Genomic DNA, 26,365 nt, shown 5'->3' with positions numbered 1-26,365 from the left:
AGCGCAGGTGTATGTTTTAATTATTGTCTTTCGTCTAATGATATTTTTACACGTCCAAATTGGATTGGTAAGAAACAGAAAACATTGTGGTCAAATAATATATATATACATATATATATATATATATATATATATATATATATATATATATATATATATATATATATATATATATATATATATATATATATAATTTTTTATTTTTTTTTAATAAAGTACCGGTATTTATCATGTTCGTCATGACGACAACGGAAATGCTGGATGATGGGCGGTGCTATAAAACAACATATCCCATGGTACACTTTCTGGTTTTGTACGTAGACTCTCGGCGACACTAGTGAATTCCCAATCACTACGGAAACAGAAGTTGGAGGAAGTTCTTTAATTTTCGATTTCAAACGCGGGAGTATACATTTTAAACGTGGCCAGATGTCAGAGCTTTTACTGATATTGTTTGGTGCTTCTTTAGTTGTACATAATATTAAGCGTTGCTTTTCTTTTCAAACATTTCCCGCTGCCCGTCCCGCTAGCAGAGATCAGATCAACTTGGTTGGCGTTGCAGTTTGTCATGTTGCTCCAGAAGTAGAGCTTCATTTATAAATCAACCTCTCACAGACCATATTAAAATGGATGTGACCGACATCGGAAACAGAGAAGAGGGGAAGCTCAAGCATCGAAAAACACCTTCTGGAAAGGGGTAATTAGCTATAGCTGTTGCCTGTTTACACGATCATTGTCGCAGTTGTCAAAACATGTAAACACTTGGAATGGTGTTTTAAGATTGGAAACTTTTAACCACTTGTGTCACTTACTGTAAGTTTGCTAAGTGGAAAATCCTGTATGTAAGTTATATACATACATAAGTTACATATGTGTGTGTGTGTGTGTGTACTGTATAGGGTTGCACAATGTATCGAAAAGATATTGATATTGCGATAATGGCCCATGGAATATGCATATTGCAAAGACATGCAATCATTTTCTTATGGAATTGTATGCTTTTACCTGAATTTGACCATTCAGATGCAAAATTACATGCACATCGCCACCCAATAGTTGTACATCATCTGGGGGGATTACAATTGGTTAGCTAAGAACACACACATTGAGTTTGCTTATTTTGCCGAATGAAAAAAATGGTACATCTTTCATTAGATAATATAATAGTCCAGGTGTGACCAAGTGATTTGAATCACATGTGTTGCCGTAGGGATAAACCTAAAACAGACTGGATTGTGGTTCTTGAGGACCGGACTTGGCCACCCCTGTAATAGTCATTTGTTGGGACATTATATATCGTAATATCTATATCGCTACAATCAACATCCACATGTTTTTCCCAATATCATGCAGCCCTAATACATACAGTATAAACATATGCATTTCAATGGGTGTCAATTACACATGGATTTTTGCTATCAGGTCCCTATCCCCCCACAAATAGCAATGGGGCACTGTTACTGCCCAAGTTACATTATTTTAATAATATGGTAATTGGATTACATTAAAAACTATAACCCTGCTTATATAGCATAATGTGACCACGTATAGATAGATAGATACTTATACGTATACTGCATGATTTTTTTTCTCTGTCAAAATGCATCAAATTGATGCTTTTGAATATGAATTATTCATAATTTTCTTCCGGGAAGCATGCCACCTGACTCTCTTAGTGGGGTCGTGTACTTGGCACCTTTTTCACCCCTGATCTGTTTTCGTGCCTGGCTAAGGACTTCACGTTTCCTGATCTTAATTCATTTATTGTTGACTTATTATTTACACTGTTTATTTTTCAAGGGTCTCTGTATGCCCTATATTCCTAGCATGGGATAAATAACTAGCTAATATACAAAAATAACTTCAGTGTTAGTCAAACTGCTGAAACTTTCTTTGATTTTTCATACTGAGACAACTGGAGCCGTTTGGTCATCAATGAATGGGCCAAAATACCTGCTGACAGGTCTCATTGAAAATTACAAAACATTTTGATTGCCGTGATTACCTCAAAAGGTTGTGCAACAAAATATTAAGTTAAGGGTGCCATCATTTTTGTCCAGGACAGTTTCATGAGTTTTTTTATTTGTTGTTTTAATTCTGTTTAACCATTATTCAAATGCAATGTCTGGTTTTCATTCTTTCATCGCAGTGTTGTTTTTGGCAGGCATTTTAGATTTAGTCTTAGTATTTTGGACGAAAATGCTTATTAGTTTTCGTCACATTTAGTCATTCCTATTAGTGATAGTTTAAGTCTAGTTTTAGTCGCCGAAAACTCAAAAAGGCTTTAGTCTAGTTTTAGTCGACGAAAACTCAAAAAGGTTTTAGTCTAGTTTTAGTCGACGAAAACTCAAAAAGGTTTTAGTTCATTTTAGTTAAAAATAGGTATACAATATTTCGTACATATATTCCGTAGATGAAGGCAAACATTTTTTAACTGATTTGTCAAAAAATGCAAGTACTTTGGCGGCTAACCGCATTGCTAAGGCTAAAAAGTCATTCAATATTGGTGAAATAAAAAATCTGTGGATTCGCGTTTATTATTGTACGAGGATAGGTTTCACCAGCATTGCATTTTTTTGAAAAACAGATTACATGTACAATAGGAAGGGATGTTATCAATTTTGAACGTCTGACGGACAACACGCTAACAATTTCGTCCTGTCTCGTCTCGCCACCGAAAATTCATGTACATCACGTCATGTTTTCGTCATCAAAGAGCCACGTTTAGCTCGTCATCGTGTCGTTTTCGTCATGAAAAAAAGGGGCGTTAACGAAATATTTTTGTCATCGTTGACGAAAACACTGTTTCATCGTTGTAGTTTCATCGTTAATTTTCATAAATTTTTAGAAAAAATATATTATTACTAGGGATGTAGCAATTCACTCAAGGCCCGATTCGATTCGATTTTCAGTTCCCGATTTTCGATTCGGTTTTTTTAAAGATCACTACCATGCTTGTCTCTGTGAGCTAGTGTGGTCCTGCAGCCATCCACAAATGCAATACGAATGATGTTTGGCGCAAGCGCATAATTTGATCTACACATTCAGAATGTGCTATGCATCTGGAATGAAAAAACGTTTCAAACATAATTTTTTAGATCAATGTAATTAACCTGATTAATGGATTTGTCGAATCGATTAATCTGAGCAAATCGATTTTCGATTAATTGTTGCATCTCTGATTACTTTTATCAGATCCAAGTTATTTCTGTGACCAGTGAGTTTTTTCTTTACCAACAATGTCTGCATGTGTAAATATTTAATGACATGATTTGCTGTAAATTCCAAATACGTAATCTGTGTCTAAAATGGCAGAGAACAGCATGTCAGGTTTTGACAGTTTAGTATCGTAGTCGGCACTAGAGAGCGGCCATGAGTTCTCTTTTTTTGTTTTGTTTTGTTTTTCTGTTTTCTTTTTTTTCCCCTTCCCCTTGTCCTTTATTGTGTTGTTTGTGTTTCTACAGTGTGTTGTTGACGGTGGTCCGTACTGCTCAGCAGGCCAAGGTGCGTTTCCTCCATGCAGCATTCGACAACACAGGAGTAGCCTTCCTGGCTGGTGATCACCATGGCAACATCTATGCCTTTGACATAAGTAGAAACAGGTGAGTCAACTGTTTGTTTTCATCAGAAGCCCGGCCTATTCAATTAAACATTAAATTGTTATGATGCCAGCATGTCTGATAGAAATTTGATAGACATTTAAATGTGTGCTGCATACTCTGGCAACACAGTTTTTGTTACAGAATCTCCCTGAATAAAATGTTTTATGCTGAATTTGTTTTTGTCCTTCTCATCTTTGGACAGATTTCGTCTTGTGCAGAAGACTGGACAGGCCTGCACTGCTCTGGCGTTTGGCTTACATCGGAGCACAGAGTTTCTGGTGGCTCTTGTTGACAATACTGTCAAGTGTTTTGACCAAGGTATGACAAAGACCTACACATAAAGCATCATCAACTGTATTTTTAATGGCAGTTTTCTTCTTTCTAATAAAGAAGCTTCATTTGTCAGTCGTTGATATGTCATTCTCTGTTATTTGAACCACCCTGCTTACCAGAAATAAATACTTTGTGCTTGTGTGTGTCCATGTGCGTGTGTTTTTATTGCATGTGTTTTTATTTTTTGCACAGACACGAAGCAGATGGTCAGCTTGATGCGGGGTCATGAAGGGACCGTTTCGTCCATCTCCATCCATACCTCAGGCCGTTACGCTGTCACCACATCCTCAGACACTGCTCAGCTGTGGGACCTGGACACCTTCCAAAGGAAGAGGAAGCTCAACATCCACCTGTCAGTTGGCATACAGAAGGTAAAGAACATTTTACCACACAGTGGATCAACTACTCACCCGAGTAGGTTTAAATCAGGGGTACTAACTATTTGGTCAGTTAACCTTGAATCAAATTGGTGCCACTTGCTTCAGTGTTATTCAGTAAAACCATGTGATATGTCCTAACTGTTCAACAATGGACAGTAGTAATAACGATGGCAAAAAAGTTAATAATCCCTCCATCCATTGTCTTCGAGGTCATAATAGGCTCATTTGAGGTCAGGTCGCGGGCACAGTAGCTTAAGCAGGGAAGCCCAGACTTCCCTGTCCCCAGCCGCATCATCCAGCTCCTCCTGGGGGATACCGAGGCCTTTCCAAGCCAGCTGGGAGACATAGTCTCGCGTGTCCTGGGTCGTCCTTGGGGCTTCCTCCCAGTGGGACATGCCCGGAACACCTCACGAGGGAGGCGTCCAGGTGGCATGCTGACAAGATGCCTGAGCCACCTCATTTGGCTCCTCTCAATGCGCAGGAGCAGCGGCTCGACTGAGCCCCTCCCGGATGACCGAGCTTCTCACCTTATCTCTAAGGGAGAACCCGAACACCCTGCGGATGAAAGTCATTTCAGCCGCTTGTATCCGGGCTCTTATTCTTATTCACAGCTCGTGACCCTAGATGAGGGTCGTAACGTAGATTGACCGGTAAATTGAGAGCAACAAGACTCCAAGATACTTGAACCCCTCCACTTGGGGCAGGATCTCATCCCTGACCTGGAGAGGGCACTCCACTCGATTGAGGACCATGGTGTCAGATTTGGAGGGGCTGATTCTCATCCCAACCGTTTCACTCTTGGCTGCGATCCGTTCCAGTGAGAGTTGAAGATCACGGCTTGAAGAAACCAGCAGTACCACATCATCTGCAAAAATCAGAGATGTAATACTGAGACCACCAAACCGGATGCTCTCAACGCCTTGGCTGCGCCTAGAAATAGAGGCGTGTCAAGCAGGACAACATCCAGAGCATTAAGGAACCACCAACCACCTTTAACCACCTACGTTACTTCAACCCCAGAGATTGTGTTGAATTTTTTCAGTGTAGGGATTAATGACTTTGATTCAAACACACACACAGTACACAATCCTGTCCTTATCTTGTGGATGTTTATATTCTAATCTACATGGGAGTTTGAACAGTTAAGTCACAACGAAAACAACAACTGGGACAGGAGGAGCAAAGAATGAGAACTTAATAGGATAAAATACTAAAATAAGTTAAAAATAAACTATCATCGCACGAGGGGTTAACATTTTCTATCCAGACAAACATGGGACTCATAAGGTTAACCTAACCACTTCAACACAATTTAAAACACTAACTTGTACACAATCTGGTGAATTATGCAAATTCTGAACTCTGTCAGAGTTTGGCTCCAAATGAGATGAGATGTTGGAAGCCATAATTTGAGTCTTGCAATCGGCGGCCTGGTCGATTGAAGAAAAAGTATGGCGGGAAGGATTTGGAAAAAATAAAAAGGAAAAGCTAAATGTGGTCTTGCAGTCCACTTGGGAGTTGCGGTGCAACTTTTTGGTTGGGTCTGTGGCAAAATTCAGAGACGCACTGGCGAAAAGTTCTTGGTGCGTGTGTCTGACAAGTTTTGTCAGGCAGGCCTTGCAGACAAAAGCAGAACGTGATTCACGCAGATGGCCGATGGCTTCTAGCGACGGCTGGGCCGTGAGACTGGTGCACTTGGTATGTAGCCAAAAAACAAGAACATAACATTTCTTGAAAAAGGGAGAGAGAGGAGAAGAGTGATGTTCATCAAGTTCTAGCAAGAGAAGAAAGAGAAGGGACAGAACAAACAAAGAAGCATGGCTCTTATCTTGGGCAATACCCAAATCAGAGCTACCTCCCGAAAGTATCACATCTGAAGGATGGTTTAGGTTTCTAACTTTCCGTTCTTTGAACAAAGACATTTTAGAATAGGTTGAAGTGTCCCACCTTTGATATGATTTATACTCCCGCGAATAATAAATCCTTGAAATCAAAGTTCAATCAATCCAACGATTCTGAAAGGAAATGGCATATTGTGATTAAAAGTTGTGACTCTTCTGCATGCAAACTAATTAATCAAGATAATGCAAGGTAAAGAAATGTTCACACACAAACATGAACCACTTTCACAATATTATTTTAATTCTACTTACTGTATTTTCCGGACTATAAGGCGCACCTTTATATAAGCCTCTATAAAAAAAAACAAAAAAAAACTAAACAAACAAAAAAAAAACATATGCCGCACCTTTATTGTCGATTGTCGGCCTCATCACAGGCGGAGATGATCGGGAGTACAGAGAACTTACTCAGGGTTTTGTGGACTGGTGCCAGCAGAACCGCCTCCTGATCAATGCGGGGAAATCCAAAGAAATGGTGGTGGATTTCGGTAGGCGCCAGCACTCTTCACCTGCACCAGTGAACATCCGGGGAACAGATGTTGAGAGAGTCTCAACTTACAAGTACCTGGGTGTTCATCTGAACAATAAACTGGACTGGTGCGACAACACAGACGCCCTCTATAGGAAGAGTCAGAGCAGACTCTTCCTACTCAGGAGACTGAGGTCTTTTGGGGTTCAGGGGACACTCCTCAGGAACTTTTATGACTCGGTGGTTGCATCGGTCATCTTCCAGGGAGTGGTCACCTGGGCAGGCGGCGTCTCGGCCCGGGACAAGAAGCGGCTGGACAAACTGGTCAAGAGGGCCGGCTCTGTCCTGGGCTGCTCCCTGGACTCTGTGGACTCGGTGGGGGACAGGAGGATGTTGGCCAAGCTGTCATCAATGCTGGGCAACCCGGACCACCCCCTCCAGGGCACCCTAACAGCACTCCACAGCACCTTCAGTGACAGACTGTTACACCCTCGCTGTGCAAAGGAGAGATTCCGCCGTTCCTTCTTGCCTGCTGCTGTCAGACTCTTTAACAAGAACATTGTGTAGTCTCTACAAACTGGCGGACATTAGTGCAATTGTGCAGTCCTGCACCTGAGCTCGTATCGTGCAATACCCAATATTCCCCACTACTGTAATACCGTGCAATACTCAACATTCCCCACTACTGTTAGTCTAGTTTTATTTTTATCCAATGCTGTTCCTTACATTTCACTACAGCACTGCAGCACTGTCACTTAGAGTATTTTTTTCCTCTGTACTATGTACAGGCCGAAATGAGTGTTCCTCATATTTTTTATGTAGATGTAGGTTGGTGTGTATACACATGTGTATATACACATGTTACTGCGTATATCTACGTAGGTTTGATTCTAAATGTTTGCCGTCAATGTTATACATTAATGGCCACATTATGCCGCCGCCCCTGTGTGACCTATATCTTTGCTACTGTAACAATGAAAATTTCCCCACTGTGGGATCAATAAAGGCATTCTTATTCTTATTCTTATTTATCTATAAGACGCACCTATCTATGTTACCAAATATGACTCCTTTGCTTGATTGTGATTTCACAGCAAAGAACACCCCATATGAGAATGCTGCTGTTCTGCTGCTAAAGCAGGAATGTCCATTCACCATAGGAGCCATTCATTCATAAAATGACTATCCCATTCTTGAGTTTCAAAATTAATGTCATGGTGGTCCTCATTTCAGGTTTTCTTCCTCCCTCTCAGCAACACCATCCTCAGCTGTTTCAGTGACAACTCCATCTTTGCTTGGGACAGCAGCACGCTAGTGTGCAAATACCAGCTTCCGGTGCCAGACCATGGACCCCAGCTCTTCTACAAGACCTTTGCAGTAACACAGTGAGTCACACCGGCCAATGTCTATGCGCTGGTGTAGCATGTTTTGCCTAGCCAAAACCACACATACAGTATAGTGGATATAGAAAGAGAAAGATCAGAGACTGATAAATCAGGAAAAATCTTTTCAAACAATTAAGGAAATATTTGTCACAAAGGTACGTATATACTGTAGTACAGTGGTACCTCTACTTACGAAATTAATTGGTTCTGGAAGAAATTTCTTAAGTAGAAAATTTTGTAAGTAGAGATGTGTTTTCCATGTAAATATTTTTGCCTGGCGTTTTGTAAAGAACTGATTTAATTACGTGTCGATACATTACGGTCATATTCTTTGGCGAGATCAACCAAACGCATCCCTTTTTCATACTTTTCTATTATCTCTTGCTTTGTTTGTATGGATAAAAAAACGATTTCCTCGTTTCTAATTCACGTAAAACTATCGGAACACCTCATGGCCCGACGGGCGAATGATGAGGGCGCTGCATACACATATCTATCACATATCTATCTATGTACCTGTCTATCTACACACATAGACACATACGGTAGAGGTCCCTCTTAGCCAATGGGATGCCAGGAAGATGCTAGGTAAGAGCCAATGGCAGAGAAGCTATGAGTATGTTGCGTTCAGGAAACTCTGGAGCTGCGAGTAGCCGCCCATACTTTTACCTTTCGTATCCTGAAATTTCTTTCGTAACGAGGCAATATTTTCCTGTTGATGCGTTTCATAACTTGAAAATTTCGTATGAAGAGATGTTCGTAAGTAGAGGTAACATTGTATACTGCAATATTTAGAATATTTCGGTGTATTGTGTTTTATGTTAATTTATGGATCAACACTGTGTATTATGGCCTTTTATTGTTTATTATTTATTGTTTGTAAAGTGCTTTGTTAAAGCTCCAGCTATTATGAAATACGCTAATAATAATGTATAATACCATTGTAAGGAGGAGTGGTCATATTTTGCCAAGCCAAGATGGACTCTGAACCGATAAGAGTTATACCCCCCAAAATATGTAATGCTGTTATTCAAGCAAAATATCAAAATATTATTTTTAGGGAGGGCATATCTTCCAAACAAACTTCCGTAATTTATTTTTCCCCTAGTGGTTGTTGTAATGTAATTTATTTTTCCCCCAGTGGTTGTTTCTATTTTTGAATGAATTGTGTAAGTTACAGGTCACATTTTTTTTTTTTTCAATACAAAAAGTTTTAAAAGTATTAATCACTGTCTATACCCACGGTGATGCAAATGTCTGGTGTTGACAGAGACGGTAAGAACCTGGCAGCTGGGGGCCGGTCCAACCTGCTGCACCTGTGGTGTTTAGACAGCCAAAAGCTGGTCAAGGTGATCCAGATGCCCACTAAGGTTCGGACTGTCAGACAGCTGGAATTTCTTCCTGACAACTTTGATGAAGGATCCAGTCAGGTACACTTGCTATGCTGGATTGCTGGGGTCCTCTGGCATTGGTTTTCCTTTTGCTGACCAAAACAGGCGATGGAGTATAGGGATTAATCTTGGCATTTAACATTTGTTCACACTTCTTTTCCTGCTCTCTTCACAGACATTGGGTGTATTAGGTCAAGATGGAATTATGCGTTTTATTAACATTCACTCCACCAAGGTGCTCTTCCATGTCGAATCCCACAACAATGGCATCAACGCAGTGACCGTCAGCCCCACTGGTCGTTATGTGGTGGCCATCTTGGATGACGGCAGCATCAACGTCTATAGCGTTCAGAGTCTCACGGACGATTTACACAAAGTAGACACGCATCTGATACTCATCTGGGTTGAAATGAGCATGCTCTGTGAGATTGCATCTTCTAACCTACTGTTCTCCACAGCCTTCTCTTCCACAGGTTTCAATGGTCTCTGATACTGCAGTAAATCAGGCACCATCAAACCTAAAGGTCAAATCTGATAAAATACAAAGACCAGCCAATCACACAGGTGGACAGAAACAGGCGAAGATCCATGCCCCTGCTGCTGGGTCTGCAGGAGACGATAAAGAGGTAAGAATACAGATGAGGACAATATTTTTAAGTTGTAGGCTACACTATATGGGGGGAAAGAGAATTTTTAATTAGTTAATAAGTAATAGTTCAGGAAATCTCCTAACTGGCCTGATTTAGAATTGTTTTTCCTTTCTCGATATTTTATTGGTTTAATGTCATGCGCAACACGCAGACATACTATACAATGCACTGTGACTAAATGAAGAAACCCATCACATGCTCCCCTTAATTGGCACACATCTCCATCACTTAATAAAAGGGACAGTTAGACAAACAAAGCATAGTTAGTATAGACAAAAAAACAGTAAACAAACAAAATAACCTTAAAAAGTGACCTCGTAGTATAATGTTATTGTATACGATCATCAGCTTTCATCAGCAGTTATAAATGTAAATTGTGTGCCATTAATCAGGACAAAAATGGTTTCCAAATCTTTCATTAAACTGTCCTGGTTGTTCACATATTTATTTTTATTTTTTATATATATATTTTTAAGTCTTGAAAAATACAAGTCATAAGCAGGGCCTGATTGGATGAAATTGCTGACAAACCTGCACAGAACAGCAACCTCATTGGTGTTTAGCTACAACTGGGAAACCACTTTTCTTCTCTGTTTACTTTCTCTAGGTGTAATGGATCTGGCGTTTCAACCTTCATCCATATGTTTGCATTTTAATGTTTTTGTTGTAATAAAGGTTAGTCTTTGTATTTGAACAGAATCAACTTCCCGGTGGTCTGAACAAGACGCGGCTGGTGGGACTTCTGAAAACATTTGGAGAATATCCTGCTAAATACAGGTACTGAAATTCTTTCTTCAGTTTGGAGCTTAAGCGGGCAGTACATGGGAATGTAGCATAGCTTTTACTGTCCAGAATATTGTGCAACCTTTTAGGACATTTGTGTGGCGGTCCTTGTTGTGCCTGCCTGAGAACTACACAGCATACAGCAGTCTGACTGATAAAGGCCTCCATTCGGCCTGTCTCACCCTCCATGAGAAGTATCCCATCAAAAGTCAAAAGCTCCAGAGAGGGCTGCAGAGGTACACATCCTTCTACTTGACGTGCTCAATTCCAGAGCTGGGCATTCCATCTATGTGACGGACCGGTCCATCTGTCCGCCTATGACGGATGCCCGTTTTGATGACGGGAAAGATTTTAAGATAGACGGACTAAGCATAGTCGGAAGCCCATGTATTTAAACCGTCTTTCGTCTGTAGTCCGTCTTAAGTCTATTTTTTGTGACGGGACTTCAATGTCTGCGACGAGCAACACTAGTAAGTTTTTGTTGCTTGGAGGACAGACTTGAGTGAGAGACCAGGCTGTGAACAGGCTTCCATGCCGCAGAAAGTCACTGAGTCAGTCTTTCGGTTCAAATGTCAGTGGAGTGGGGGGGGTGAGCTGCTATTGAAGTTTGCAGTCGAAATCGCTGACTGAAGCACGTCTAAAATCAGAGGCGGACCGGCCTATCGGCGTGCAATATTCTCCCCCGCCCCCGTGAAAAAAAGGCGAATGACAACGGAATGGTTCTCACGCTGCAGACGGATGACGAGTAACGGATGCTCAATTTTTAGTAAAATGCCCAGCTCTGCTCAATTCAAACTTTTGCTTAGGTTCTGACTTTTACTGCAACATTTTGTGTCCAAAACCACTCACAGGGTTTTATCTACACTGTCTCATTGGGCTGCCATCTTTGGAGAGGCAGAGTATCTTCCGCTGTTAGCCTTTCCATTTGTCAAACTCTTCCAGAACAATCCTATGCTGTGTTTCGAGGTGGTGGCCACTGTCTTAGGTACACTTTGCCCATAACATGGAGCTTGGTCACCCGCTATCCATGATTCCAATTGATTTGCTTGTGCTGTGTCGCAGTGAACTGGTGTCAACACTGGTTTGAGTACTTCCCTAATCCCCCTTTGAACATCCTGAACATGGCAGAGAACATGCTGGCGCATCATGACAAGGAGCTGCTGCAACACCTGGTGGACTGTGGAATCACCTCTCAGGTAATCCCAAATGTTGAGACACAACATGGGAGGGGCGCATGCCGTAGTCCAGCAATGAATGAACAAACAACCCCATGTTTCCTTTTTATGAATGAACTGTGTGTAATTATGGTAGCTCTACGTGTGGCCCCTGTTGGAGACTTTATTCTCCGAGGTTTTGACTCGTGATGAATGGCTCCGACTCTTCGACAATGTCTTCTCCAACCATCCGTCCTTCCTGGTGTTGGCCTGCGTGGCCTATCTGATGCGCTGCCGGGAGCCACTCTTGCTCTGCTCCCAGAAACAAGACTTTGAGGTGAGCTTTCTTTCTTTCTTTCTTTCTTTCTTTCTTTTTTTCTTTCTTTTTTTCTTTCTTTTTCTTTCTTTCTTTCTTTTTTTCTTTCTTTCTTTCTTTCTTTTTTTCTTTCTTTTTTTCTTTCTTTCTTTTTTCTTTCTTTCTTTTTCTTTCTTTCTTTCTTTTTCTTTCTTTCTTTCTTTTTCTTTCTTTCTTTTTCTTTTTTTCTTTCTTTTTCTTTCTTTCTTTCTTTCTTTGTGTCTTTCTTTGTCTTTCTTTCTTTCTTTTTCTTTTTTTCTTTCTTTTTCTTTCTTTCTTTCTTTGTGTCTTTCTTTGTCTTTCTTTCTTTCTTTTTCTTTTTTTCTTTCTTTTTCTTTCTCTCTTTCTTTGTGTCTTTCTTTGTCTTTCTTTCTTTCTTTGTCTTGTTTTTGGTCTCTCTCATAGTGTACGGCACATATGTCAAAGTCAAGGCCTGGTGTACGGAGTGTGTCTACTCCTAAAAAATGCAAAAAAACAAACAAACGGTGTTGTAAACAAACAAAAATATCTTATCTCATTCACTTCCAGACATTTTTAGACCCTCTTCTACCCTAATGTTTGAAAAAAAAAAATTTTTTTTAAATATAAATAAGTTCCTGAAATTCAATGGCTGGACTGTGAAAAGACAAATACATTTGTCAATCCATCTTAATTTGAAAGCAACATTTTGCAAAGGTTGTATTCAAACCTGCACTGTTTGGTCCACTTTCAACATGCCAGGTTTCATTTCCCACTCTTAGGGATGGGTATCAAAGCAGAGGTGGGCATTTTACAAAAAAAAATGTTGAAATGATATGCCAAAGATGTACTATAACGTGGTATTTGAATTTAGCTTTGCAATGTACGCAATTTATTTTAGATTGATCCAGTGAGCTGTCGAGCAACTTTTTAAAGGAAAACTGCCTTTGTCCGTCTGCAACGTGAGCAGGGGTCAGCTGCCACAGGAAGTAAATTGAGTTCACTCTTTACCTTATTTAAATTACTCTCCAAAATTCATGATTTTAAGTTTGAGAGGAGGGCGGCGTCCGCTATTGATGAGCTACCACTGGTGTATGACTTTGTTGTTGTCGCTTCTGTGGTGGAATCGCTAAAAGCCAAGAAAAAGAAAAACACACTTGTGGTGTTAAGCAAACCTTCATGGTCCGAGAGCCCGCCGCACATGATGCCGGTTTGAACGTCCAAGTGTTGTTGACTTTTGAGGCATCTTTTTTTCACCAAATTTGATTCCTGTGTGAAGTAAATGAAACATGTCCTATTTTCCCACACATTAGTATTTTTTCCACCATCGGAACAACTTGGACATGGAAGCCATGATCAAAGATGCCTACCAGCTGATGAGCAACACGCCGGCTGACATTCATCCGCGGAGGATGCTCTCCGAGTTCACGCCGCTGACTAAAGGCCAGTACCCTGTGTTTAACCACTACCCAGAGTTCATAGTGGAATACCAGAACCGGGAGAGGGAAAAGATACGACGGCAAGAGATGGAGTACCTCCAAGAGAGGTGATATTTCACTTTACAAAGATCATTTTTAGATGATACGGAAAATATTTAAATGTGTCCACGCTTGGTCTCATTAGGCAGGAGATAATGTCGCTGCGTACAGATTTGGTGCAGCGACAAGCTGAGGAAGACTCCTATTATGTGCAACAGGTAGAGCTTCAGACAGCAACCGGGTGTGGAAAAATGCACTTTTAAAACACGTTTTGACTCAACTCCTTTGACTTCACACACAGGAGCTGTTGCAGAAGGCTGAAGAACAGCGCAGAAATATCCTGGCACAAGAAGAAGAGAAACTCACACAGCAAAGGAAAAAGTAAACACTCACTGCTCACTGGATGTACATGTTTTCATTTGCAAGTTGGGAAAATGGTTTTCAATTGTCATTCTCCTTTCGCAGTCTGGCAGCCATGAAGAGAGAGCTGAAGATGAAAGAGTTACAGCTGCTAGATGCAAATAGAAGCCGTCTTCTCAAACACCAGCAGGAGCTCCAAGTCTCACAAATACAGAGACTGGACCAGGAGATCATGAGGAAGGTGAGGAGAGCAGTCCCACTCCAAGAATTGACAAGGAGATCTTCAGGGAAAACTGAGCTCATTATTTTGTTTGTGTGCTGAAATATTTGCTGCTTCAGAAAATAATTATTACCTGCCGCCCATCATGAGACAAGTTGGAAATACACAGTTGAGCACAAAATGATTCTTCATAGCTTTTGGCTGAAAAGTACACGAAGTAGCAACAGACTGAAATTTACTATTTGATTATATTCAGATCCCTGATTGGACAATATAATGTAAAAACATTTTTTTACTAATCAACAATACCTATACAATAGATGCATGTAGAAAGGGTATGAATAATTTTGCACATGGAGCATAGTCAAAATGTTAAAAATATGTACTACATCAAAACTGAACGTTATCTGTATTAAAACTGCAGTAACTAGTACAGGACTCCCTCTAGTGGTACTTGAAAGAATCACTTGCGTTTACCTTTAAAGTTCATTGCATTTGCATTTCTTAAATGACGATTTGTTTTTCAAACAAATTGGTTATTTAGATACATTTTTGTTTTACTTTTTGACACAATTTAAAGCAATCATGTAAGTCCTATTTTTTATTCCAGTATTTAAGTGCAGGGGCTGCACGGTGGTCGACTGGTTAGCACGTAAGCCTCACGGTTCAGAGGTCGTGGGTTCGATCCCGGCCCCGGCATCCCTGTGTGGAGTTTGCATGTTCTCCCCGTGTCTGCGTGGGTTTTCTCCAGGTACTCTGGTTTCCTCCCACATTCCAAAAACATGCATGGTAAGTTGATTGGAAACTCTAAATTGCCCCTCGGTGTGATTGTGAGTGTGTGTGTGTGTGTGTTTGTTTGTCTCTGTGTGCCCTGCGATTGGCTGGCAACCAGTTCGGGATGTCCCCTGCCTGCTGCCCAATGACAGCTGGGAGAGGCTCCAGCACGTCAGCCACCCTTGTGAGGATGAGCGGTATAGAAAATTGATGGATTTAAGTTCAGTGATAATGTTCAAACTGTGCAAATGCACACAAATATTAAATATGTTGTTTAGGGATAAAACCGCTGTCCTCTTTGTGATGAAAACGTAGGCCTGTTACGCTACTGTTGTTAATGTTGGTAATCTGGGTATTTTCTTAGCCACCATACTAACAGATAACTTGCCTTAGAGCTCATTATAGTGTCGGTGTATCTAAATTTGCGACCAGTAACTGATTATTACCCATGTTGGTTCTGTTCATCAACTTTTGGCCAATAAGAATTTACTGTAACGGTTTGGCTGCAGATGGAGATCCGTGAGCAGGAAACAACTGCGGCATTCCAAGATCTGGACCTCAGGCAGATGGAGCTGGAGGTGCAGCGGAGGCAGCTTGAACAGGTGACACCCTCTTTCCTCCTCTTTTGCTTTCTCTCCTCACCCCTTCTGCCGCCCTCACTCTTAGGTGAACAATGCCGGAGGAATTGCATTGAACCTACACTTGTGGGTTCAATTTAATGGGTTCTTCCTCACCACGTTATCAGCCATCCACAAAATTGAATGGAAATTGGTTATATAGTTTTATGTAATGCTGCCAGATGACAATGATGAAAACTTAAAGTACAGTATAGATTTTCAAACCAACATGACCATATTGTTACCATGACCATATTGTTTCTTTTTTCATTTTTTTTTTTAACACAATTACTGTTGATTTCAAATGCCACTGGCAGGCATTTCATCACCCTCTTATTCTTGACACATTCTTTTTGTCAGCAACTGTGCAAGGAGCAGCTCCGCATTGAACGACAGGTTGCAGACATGAGGATGAAAAGCGCAGAAAGAGAGAAAACGAACATGGAGGTGAGGTCAAAATTAAGCAACACTGTTGTGCCTGGAGGGTGGGGAGGGAGAAAGTGTTAGAATGATGCGCTGTGTCATGAGTGAACTAAGCACCTACTTAGCAACCTCTAGGGGCCTCCTTAAAAAAAAAACATTTTTCGGTTAAGTTAGTTCATTTTGACTTCCTTTGCACATTTTCACAGCGCTTTAAGATAATCAACTTTTTATATTAGCTTTAAAATCATTTTTATCATCTTGTTTCTGGTTATTTACAGTCCCCCCCCTCCAAAAGTATTGGAAAGGCAAGGTCAATTCATTTGTTTTTGTTACATACCGAAGACATTTGAGTTTCAGGTCAAAAGATGAATTTGAAACGAAAGTTCAGATTTTATTTCATGGCATCTACATCTAGATGTGTTAAACAACTCCGGACAGAGCACCTTTTGTTTGAAGTCACACACTCTTCATGTGAGAAGAAGTATTGGAACAGACATTATTAAATGAACTTAAAAGGAATAACATTGAATATTTGGTGATTTGGTGAAAAACTGATTCAAGCCTGCCACCCACTGCCTTCACCAGACTGATGCATTCTTCATTTGTAATCATTTTCTCCCTTCAGTCTCCTTTTCAGGAGCTGAAATGCAGCTTCTATTGGGTTTAGGTCCAGCAAAAACAAACACTATCTAATGTTTAAGAAATCAACCTAAAAGGCAACACCCAAACAACTAAAAACACACATTAGCCACAGATTCCAATACATTTGCTCACTTGAAAAGTGGCTGGCTTCAGACAAAACGTGCTCTGTCCTGAGTTAGCACATCTGGATGTAAATACCATGAAGTACAAGCTGGAACTCTCAACCTTTGTCTCATATTCATTTTTTGATCCGAAACCCAAATGTCAAAAACCTTGACCTTGCCGTTCCAATACTTTTGGAGCCGACTGTGCCTACTTTCGGACTTTGCCAGTAACGTCAACCGCAAGGAATTGCTTCGTTTTGTTTTGGCACGTGTGAAGTCAAACTTATCGTGAAATGTATTGATCTGTTTTTTTTTTTTGCCATGGCAGCATTATGATGCCGTAATTTATCACTTCAATTTTGTGTCACTCAAATTTTGATTAGGGCCCAATGTAGGCGTGCACTAGCTCTGGCCGTGACATACAGTATGTTAGCAACGTAATATCTCTCAACTAGAAAGCTAACAAAGCCACATTCCAGCTCCGCTTTGGCTCGAGTGTCTACTGGCGCTGGCGTTGGCTCACTTTCCCGTCCTACCGGCACACTCACACAGGGGCTGGATGGCTTCCCTGAGGAGTCGCACCAGCCGGGCTCCGGTCACAACTGGCATCGGGACATCGCGGCCGAGCGCCACCAGCACGACGACGATGAGCTGGAGAAGAGAAGACGAACACTGGCGGAAGGCGACCGACTGACGCACATCCCAAGAGATGTGGCTGGAAAGGAGGTGAGAACAAGGAAAAAGAAATGCGGCGCCGATGCAAACAAGCAGCTCGGATTGCTGGAAAATGGGTGCAATCTGTGTGTGGCTTGCAGTGGGATGAAGTGGTGAGTCAGAGAGGACACTTAATGGAGAGACAGCCGCCCAGGCCTGCAGCAGACACAAGTAACTACACGTATACGCAGTCACACTCGTATTATAAGGATGTTTGTGATGGCGGATGGCCAGATATTACGGATGTCCTGATCAAATTTTTTTGCACCCAAGTCAAAGTGCGAGCCACCTGATCTCGAGGATCTTCCGATAATGAGTCCCGATTCAATACTTCGGCATTGCATTAACCCATTAAGGCCGGGAGCGCATAACCGCGTTTCTACCACTAGCACCGGGATCGGTGTTGCGTCTTTCTACCCTTAAACCCAGGAGAGCGTTTGTCATTTACTATTCTTTTTTTTTTTTTTTTTTCAACCCAATTCTCGATCTCTTAGCCAATGAAAGACATCAGAATATGCACGTGACTGTGTCGTGACCCCTCTGAGGTTGTCCCGGAATTGTTCCCAGTGGACACAGATGATTGCGGGAGTTCTGAAATAATGAGCGGCAGTGATATAGATGACACGCTTGTGGATTGGAACCAGTCAAACGTGATATATGGTTAAGACATGTTTGTAGGCAATGACGATATTGACGTCTTTGTAACAGAATAGAGGATGGTAATTACCACTCGAGTTAAAAAAAAAAATAAAAGTAGTGCTTCTGTTGCACTGACACTTAATTTTACATCTTCGATTGAAACAGTAAATAATAATAAACTTGGACCTGTGTGAAAGCCACATGTCTAAGCGCTCAAATTCATTTGCAATTATGTTTCTATCTGCTACAGGGGCTGAGATATCAATTATTTTGTAGGTGTTGAATTTCTGGGAGAACCTCAGCTTTAAGATGGTGATTCTATAGCTGCCCATAGGTTTTGGAGAGCTTTTGAGCCAGGCGCTTTAGGCCTTAACGGGTTAAGGAGGAAAAAAGAGGGCATACAAATTGCTTTGTTCCAAGAAAAAGAATGAAACATTGAAACTGTTCAACTGCATACCCGTTCGATTCTGCAATAAACACTTGAAACAAAACGTCTCGTTTACAACTCCCGACTGGCGGCAACAAATTGTTAACAATAAAATAAAAAGGTAGAGAGCGGTATTTCAACCCGTGGTACAAGAGAGGGGGGAAAGAAAAAAAACAAGCATTAGCAAACCGAAGCCAACGCTCTACACCAGCGGTGCCCATTACGTCGATTGCGATCAGGCATCGTGGGTAGATCGCCAGCCTATCATCCGTCCTCACTACTGTATTGCTACGTTCCCACCAACTGCGTTGGGAGCGTTTCTGGTGGCGCGTTTGAATTGGAGTCAATGTAATTCACGCGGGCGGGCGCCGTTGCGTGCGGTGCGGCGCGTATGATGCGTTTGGAGCGGTGGGACGTGGAGCGAAGCACCGAAAATCCGCCCATTTGCTCCATTCGGCGCGTATAAAACAAGTCAACTTTTTTGCCATTTCCGCATCAGTCATTCTTTCTACGTCACACACATCCACATAGCGCCCTGTTCACTCGGCGGCTTTTTTTTTTTTTTTTTTTTTTTACAGTTCTTTACCAAGACCGCAATATTGTTAGCATTAGCATAGTGTGCAAAAAAGTTGACTTGTTTTATACGCACCGAATGCAGCGAATGGGCGGATTGTTGTTGCTGCATATCTGCTTGAGGCTGGCTATCAGCAGCTACTGTCCGGACTATGCGTCCCTGGCTGATTCCGTTCAGTCCAAGTCATCACAGTAAGGTAATTACTAATTACAAAACACATTTTGTTGTATTATGCTATATAGGTTGATGCAGTCATGCAAGGTACACCAGCATGTACGGTACATATAACAATACTTCTCAATATATTTATAAATAATGTGTTTTGCATTTTTAGTAGGTGGTAGATCATTTTGACTTGGTCATGTCATAAGTAGCTCTCAGGCTGAAAAAGTGTGGGCACCCCTGCTCTACACCATGAGCTGGCATGACTTTGTTGATGAATGAACATGCCTTGTCCTCTTGGAAAACTGCCAATCAAGTCAATCTTACTATATATCTTACTTGCTATAGATTGCATTTCATGATGTATTGAATATACCTTAGTTGTGCCTACTAGTATGATCACAATGTGACAAGAAATAACGCAAATTTGACAATGTGGGACACCAACCCACTATAACGTTCGTGGCTCTCAGTGCTAGCAGATTGTATGGAACAAATAAGTAATCTCGTCATGCGTAATTTACAGAACGGCACAGCATCGAATTTCAAACAATAATGTTAGTCTAATAATAGTAGGCTATTTAGTTTAACATTCTTCCGATGTCAGTCGGTCTCGTCGCCACTCGTTCAGGCACAACATTTTCATCCTCCTGACCATATGGCTCGTATTGCATTATACCAACAACCTCATCTTCCTCCAGCTCTTCAAACACCTGGATCCCCTCGGATACGTTTGAAATATCGCTTTCTGAGTCCGTTTCTGAGTGGCTTTGTACACTTTCCCCATTGAGCGCTACTATAGGTGTTCACCTAATGACGTCGCACTTCCGTTTTCGAGCTTGTCAACCTCTCACTTCGGGAAAAAATTGTATTTTGTCAAATATACGAAATGGATCATTTCTATTTACATATTTGTCATGCTTTATTTTTTTGTATAGTATTTAAGTACTTAGATTTCATTTGGATTTTCTTAAATTACTTCACATTTGGTCTTTAATGAAAAATGAATGATGATGAAATAATTAGGGATGGGCGAGTACCGATGCCAGGTATTTGTATCAGGCCTAAGTTAAAATTAAAAAAAATAAATAAATGTAGGTTTAATATGTTTAGTTTATAAGTGTCATATTAATGCTTAGAGTGCATTAGTGTGTTGCTACCAAGTGAACTATGTTTATTTGCCTACTCAATCACTGCCTGGCGTTTTTCTCTTTTTAAATTCCATGTTCATTAAGATGCCATTTATATGTATGTATGTTTATAAAGTTAACTTTGTTAACTGTTTAACCTCTATTATTTTGCATTTAAAATTATTGTGAAGACTAAAACTAATGAAGTCGTTAGTACCCCCACAAAAGATTGAAAATAATTTGACCATAGGGGACCTTTACAACAAAGGTGTGTCCTCCATGGCAGCATCACAGGTGTCTTCAAACTTGTAATCAGTCAGGCAGCCTATTGAAAGGGTGACAAGTAGTCACTGTACGGTTTGACGACGTGGTGTGTGTCACACTAAACAAGGCTAGAAGACCATCTCTAAGCAGCCTGATATTCTTCTAACTACAGTTGCATATATTCAGAAATTTAAGATCCATGACCTCCCTGAGCATGGCTGCAGACAGAAAGGTATCACAATTTGTCCGCGTGTGCATACCTTTCACCTGAGTCATCTGGGATATGCTCCAGCTCATCTGTGACCCTAATGCGGACTAAGGCATAAATAAAAGATGGATGGATTGACGTTTTGCTAACGGGCAGGTACACGTACTTGTACACATTCCCATTTGTGTGTTTCCAGGTTATTCAGCACCTGGTTTCAACAGTAGTGATGTCAGAATGGCCACCACCAAGCCAGCCACACCGAATCAGGCGGAAAGCAACATCATGGTGTGCTTGAACAGCTTCTCCCCCGCAGAGAGCACTGCCACCAACTGTGAGTCTACACGGGCAACATTGTGACCAGTTTACTTTTACAGAGCATTGAAACGGGTCATTTCATGGATGAACTGTATTCTTCTCCTTCCTCTACCTGCCAGTCTCCCTGGACAGAGGCCGGTCACATTTGGACAGCAAAGAGAGGCAACTGATGAAGCAAATTAAATGTTTGAGAGAGAAGCTTGTTGCCAGAACCAAAGAGGACAGCGTTGCCTCCTCACGGTCTCTACCCACACCCCACGCTGCCTCCCACTGACCACTACCTATTACTAAACTCTTCAGTTCTCCTATGGAAACCTTTAAACCTGTCATTGTACTGTACTTTACCACATTAACATTCCTGTGCATATTTCCATGTGGAATAATTAATGTAATGTTGTTTATCATTTAATCATGTTAATTGGATATATTTTAAGGCTGTTTTACATTGTTTTTATTTGCACAATATAACTTTCACTCATTTTAACTCCACAATTTTCAATGCATGGCCACTATCAAGGACTGGCAGCTTGTTATTTATTCTTTTTTTTTTTTGGTTACGTAATTGGAAATTACTGTGTGTTAGTAGTCTCTACAAATGTGGTTGAACAATTGTTTGCTAATAACGCCATACACATTAAATGGAATGGAAAACAGTCTTTTAAAAGTCTTTATAGATAACATTTAGGTATAGACAATACAATTCCTAAATACCTTACAATAAAAAAAAATGCTAAAAAAATCTGTTCATTGATGGCACTTCATAGGAAGGCACACAATTTACATTTAGGCAATGGCCTATTAAATTAGCTTCTTTTGGTAACAGGACAGGCTGTCAAAAAGTCAAACTTCTGTCGTGTTTTCTGTCCCCCACACTTTGTGGTTCACATCACAGTAGCATCACAATTTTGTGTCGCTCGGCCTGTGACATCCATCAGCCTCCAGAACCCCGCTCAGTAGGATTTTATTCCACCAGCGCTCCTCAAAGCTCTGCACACAAACACTAGACAGACTCTTGCCATCCTGGTAGTCGTCCCTCATCTTCTCTGGGTTCAGGTCCTCTGAAATTATCTGTCAATAAAAAAGCACATGCTTAGTCACAAACCCAAAGCCCTCATGCCCGAAAACCTGACACAGTATTTTCTTGACCTGTTCAAAAATAGTTAGCCATCATTCAAATGCAGAGTTTGTGTAACATGATACACAAACTGAACATTGAACTCAGGGATTATTTTGCAAACCACTTGTGGGAGGCCAAACCCCACTTTGAGGCTCATTGGACTTTAACATCTTTCAACACAGCATTACTCACCCCAGTGAGGGTGAGAAGGGTTGTTTGGTCGGGATTAAGATGCGCTAACGCTTCCTCTGATATTTGGACAACATTTTGGTTGTGTCGCAGCACAAACGATGACTGCTGCTGCTGCAAGATTCTTAGCAGGAGTCTGAAAGCAGAGGGCTGATGAAAAAAGCCGCCGATGACCAGCAGCCAAGCGTTTTGTCTATCTACCTCGTTCTGATGAAGCACACGCAGGCCTTCAACCAGAGTCTCTCCTCGGAGAGTTCCTCATGTTGTTCTTCAGCTTTTTTGCCTTTCTCCTCTGCAGAGAAGTCAGAAAACAAATTGCTGTATTTCCTGATTTCAGGATTAAAGTGGAAGTCAAGTCAAACATGTTCTTCACAATAACGTCGCTAGTGTCAGGCCAAAGCATTGTAGCTCCAAAATAGTCACTTTTCAGGAGACCCCAAAAATGGCAAGTTTGTTCAACCATTAGCATTGCATCTTGAAAGAGAGCCATTTTCAACACTTAGTCACATAGATTGGTCAATAATGTGTAAAAGTAACACCCACACGTGTGGACTGACCAACAGTATAGATTTTAGAAAAGAATGTGAAATTCACCAAAATGTTATGATGTTTTGGCCCAACGCCAGCGATATGTTCTATATGGCCTCACTAGTCTAAACAATATTCTGATTAATATTGTATTTGTGGAATATGAATTAAGCAGCAAAATCCATCCATTTTTATCCATCAAAAGGGTTGGCCATTTTGCCGTTGACTGAAAATGATATTGCAGTTGCTCAGCTAACAACCAATCACAGCTCAGCTGTCACATGACCAAAATCAGAAAACAAAATGACATCGTTATTGACAAGGCTACAGGAGGTCTTGATGTGTGATGTTTTGAGGTTATTCCATGAACATCCTTTTTAATCACATCGTAATCATATTTGTCACATAAAATTACAATAGGAAATTGTATATCAAATGCTGTATGTATCAGCTCCTGCCTGAGAATGCTGATTGTGTATTTGTCAGAGATGGGTATTTCGGAGCCCTTTAAAAGGACGAGGACGGACAGGTCGAAAGACGATTATTTTTTATCAATAATGACGGAGGGACGATGACGGACGGAAGGGTACCCAGGTCGCAGATGGAGGACAGAGTGTCAAAATAGGGTAAAGTGCCCATCTCTGGTATTTGTTTTATTTTTCTACCAGCATTTCCCAAACAGCTGAAACACAGATAAAAATAGAACAGTGAGATGAAGAACAGACAAAGAAGGTCCCCCAACTAAAACTCCAATAATAGTTGTCGATCCCACAGAGCTGAGAATAAATGTGTTGAAATAGAAGTTGTTTGAATGTTTGTTATTACCACAGATGGGGAACTTTACCCTATTTTGTCTGTCCTCCGTCCGCAACCTGGGCACCAGGTGTTGTGCAGGTAATTAATGAAGGTGGCTCCGTGGTATCGCAGAAGAGAACAGTGGTCTTGCTTTGTAAAAGAACCCAACCCAACACCTTCAGTCGGTACTTAACCCAGTGAGGGACGAATAGAGGGACGGACGAAAACCCACTTCCGTCCTTGCTTAGTTCGTCCTTTTTAAAAGATTTCTCTTCCTCTGTCCGTCCATAAAATGGACGTCCGTTTGGTCCCTGCGATGGAATGCCTATCTCTGGTAATTACCATGACATCAATGCTAACTTCCGTTAGACCGTCTCTGGCGTTTCACACAATCTGTTAGCATTAAGCTAGAAGCTAAAAACATCTTTTAAACAAAAAGACAGCCAAAGATAGAGCAGAAGAATATTGTTTGGTAATTGTAACTACTGCCTTAACATCAGGGTTATAATAGCTTTGTGTTTTTCATTGTATTTCAGAACAGAACTCTGTCGTAAACCAACCAGGCACCCCATCAACAATGAACAGAATTTTACTCAAGGTTGCGGAGTGCTCCAATAGCTGCAGACACATCTTGCCCAGGTTGTACCAATTCCAGGGGTTAAAAGGCAGTAGGCTGCACAGGTCCTGCAGGGATGACATCCGGGACCCGACAATTCCAAACTGTTGGTAGACTGTGACCTTTGAGGCAAAGTAAATGATGTGACCTTCAATGCACCCATTGACACAGTATGTTGAGCTAGTAGTGGTGTGGTCAGGGCTTCGAGTTTTACCTTGAGCAGCAGCAGGCTGGTCAGGTGACATGTGTTTGAGGCTTCTTTGCTCTGGACAAAAAGACACATTTCATGCAAAGGGTCATGATACAGTGAACGTTCCAGATGAATCGATAGGTGAAAATTCACAATATAGACCTTATTTTACCAGGAGCACATCGACCCATGACCTGAAATTTTAGGCATGCAAGTAAAAAATTTAGGGCTACACACGAATCACAAATTTAATGGTCACAGATGCACAAGTAGGTGAACAATTTTGTTATACTGCCTCAAATTGTAGGGGCCCGAGACTCGCGACCCGAGTGAGGTTAAGCAGTACGGAAAAATTGATGGATGGACACCAAGATGTCAAGACATGCTGCCAAAGCAATACTTTAATACAACACAGGGTTGTAGCCTGAGCATAAAAACAGCACATAGGTGAGTTTTACAGCGAATAATGGAGCACAGGTTCTCTAAAAAAATAAATACCGGTACATAAATAAATTGCAAATATATCTACTGTACAGCACTGTATTAATGGTTTGGAAAGACTGGGAGGTGCAAAGAAAATATGAGTAGAGTGTGTTATTCCAAAGGCGTACCAGCAGATCCAGTAAACCCATTGCTCTGTCTCTCTGGCCCAGCCTGGTGTAACATCGAGCCATCCCCTCCAAAATATCTCTTTTGATTGACAGGTTGTTGTCAGAGATCCACTCCAGGCAACTGCTGTAAGCATCCAGGGCTGCCTAGATTACAAATGAAGAGTAACATTTTGTTATAGATGACAAGTAATTCAGCTCTATTGACATGACATGATTACTGGAAGCCTGGTTTCACTAAGTTACTATGAGTGTTGCTAAAAAAAAAAAAAAAAAAGCAGATTACTAGTTTGAATGAATACCTGGTATTTGCCCTGCCTCGCAGCCAGGTCACCTCTAAACTTAAAAACTTTCTGCTTCTCCAAAGAATCTTCTGTGTCTATAGCAGCACTTCCACAAAACCACTACAAGAGGACAACGCAGGAAAATTGTTTACTGCAACGCATCCGACAGTATAAACAAAAAAACACCACACGTGGATAAGGCTCAGTTTGGGTATTTTTGACAATATTTCTTGAATATGAAACTGGAAGTGTCGTGACTTTGAAGTAAAACATTTTATTTCATTTCAAACAGAGGCACAGCAGGTCTTCACTTCTTGTGTTACTCTAGTTCCAAGCTGGTGCACACGTTCCAATCGCTCACCTCCGGCTCACAGCATTTAGCGTTATAAGAAAGCACACGCACAGAGCCACGGTCTTTCGCCTCTGAAAATACAGAGTCATCAAAATTGCTTCCAAACAGCTCCATCGCGGGTCACTGAAACGTTCCTACTGTGCTATCAAAACATTCTTACTGTGCTATCACGTCACTAGTTAGGGGATGCGTAGATATTTTACGTATGGCAATCCTCACAAATTCCGTCTTTCAACTAAGTCCGCACGACACGCTACCCGGCGACGTTGATTCC

At 41.2% G+C, this 26,365-nt stretch overlaps 2 protein-coding genes across 3 annotated transcripts; one reads left to right on the top strand and one right to left on the bottom strand.

Moving 5' to 3' along the window:
• Positions 1–296: 296 nt before the first annotated feature.
• tbc1d31 (TBC1 domain family, member 31) lies at positions 297–22,153 on the top strand. Of its 2 annotated transcripts, XM_086038522.1 has the most exons (23): positions 297–697; positions 3,465–3,602; positions 3,805–3,920; positions 4,128–4,306; positions 7,919–8,070; positions 9,341–9,500; positions 9,637–9,837; positions 9,920–10,087; positions 10,809–10,888; positions 10,984–11,130; positions 11,746–11,879; positions 11,957–12,090; positions 12,206–12,385; positions 13,675–13,907; positions 13,985–14,057; positions 14,141–14,220; positions 14,305–14,440; positions 15,703–15,795; positions 16,171–16,257; positions 17,532–17,705; positions 17,795–17,864; positions 21,294–21,428; positions 21,532–22,153. In XM_086038522.1, exons 1-23 carry the CDS (start codon positions 627–629, stop codon positions 21,684–21,686), a joined length of 3,096 nt encoding a protein of 1,031 aa, XP_085894648.1. In that variant the 5' UTR covers positions 297–626; the 3' UTR covers positions 21,687–22,153. The 2 variants fall into 2 exon arrangements, with proteins under 2 accessions (XP_085894648.1, XP_085894649.1); XM_086038523.1 differs by lacking the exons at positions 297–697; positions 3,465–3,602 and having other exon boundaries at positions 7,939–8,070.
• Positions 22,066–26,340, bottom strand: c8h8orf76 (chromosome 8 C8orf76 homolog). Its single transcript, XM_086038524.1, has 8 exons — positions 26,101–26,340; positions 25,758–25,859; positions 25,459–25,602; positions 24,872–24,922; positions 24,635–24,779; positions 22,920–23,010; positions 22,722–22,854; positions 22,066–22,480 (listed from the first exon to the last, which is right to left on the bottom strand). The coding sequence occupies exons 1-8, from the start codon at positions 26,203–26,205 to the stop codon at positions 22,310–22,312; spliced, it is 942 nt and encodes a 313-aa protein (XP_085894650.1). The 5' UTR covers positions 26,206–26,340; the 3' UTR covers positions 22,066–22,309.
• Positions 26,341–26,365: the final 25 nt, after the last annotated feature.

Source organism: Filicampus tigris, chromosome 8, assembly GCF_054856515.1.
Source record: "Filicampus tigris isolate MCC_2025a chromosome 8, RoL_Ftig_1.0, whole genome shotgun sequence".
In the NCBI taxonomy this organism is placed as follows: Eukaryota; Metazoa; Chordata; class Actinopteri; order Syngnathiformes; family Syngnathidae; genus Filicampus; species Filicampus tigris.
Note: the sequence above shows the minus strand (reverse complement) of the source record. Positions and strands in the feature narration are given on the sequence as shown.

Bases quoted from the DNA above. Each gene is read 5' to 3' on its own strand.
- c8h8orf76 (XM_086038524.1), bottom strand. From the start codon at position 26,205: ATGGAGCTGTTTGGAAGCAATTTTGATGACTCTGTATTTTCAGAGGCG. The intron at 24,923-25,458 runs GTACGCCTTTGG...CTTTTTGTCCAG, and splicing joins TGGGTTTACTGGATCTGCTG to AGCAAAGAAGCCTCAAACAC. The intron at 23,011-24,634 runs GTAAAATTCTGT...ACTTCTCTGCAG, and splicing joins GGAGCACTCCGCAACCTTGA to AGGAGAAAGGCAAAAAAGCT.
- tbc1d31 (XM_086038522.1), top strand. From the start codon at position 627: ATGGATGTGACCGACATCGGAAACAGAGAAGAGGGGAAGCTCAAGCAT. The intron at 3,603-3,804 runs GTGAGTCAACTG...ATCTTTGGACAG, and splicing joins TTTGACATAAGTAGAAACAG to ATTTCGTCTTGTGCAGAAGA. The intron at 14,221-14,304 runs GTAAACACTCAC...CTCCTTTCGCAG, and splicing joins CTCACACAGCAAAGGAAAAA to TCTGGCAGCCATGAAGAGAG.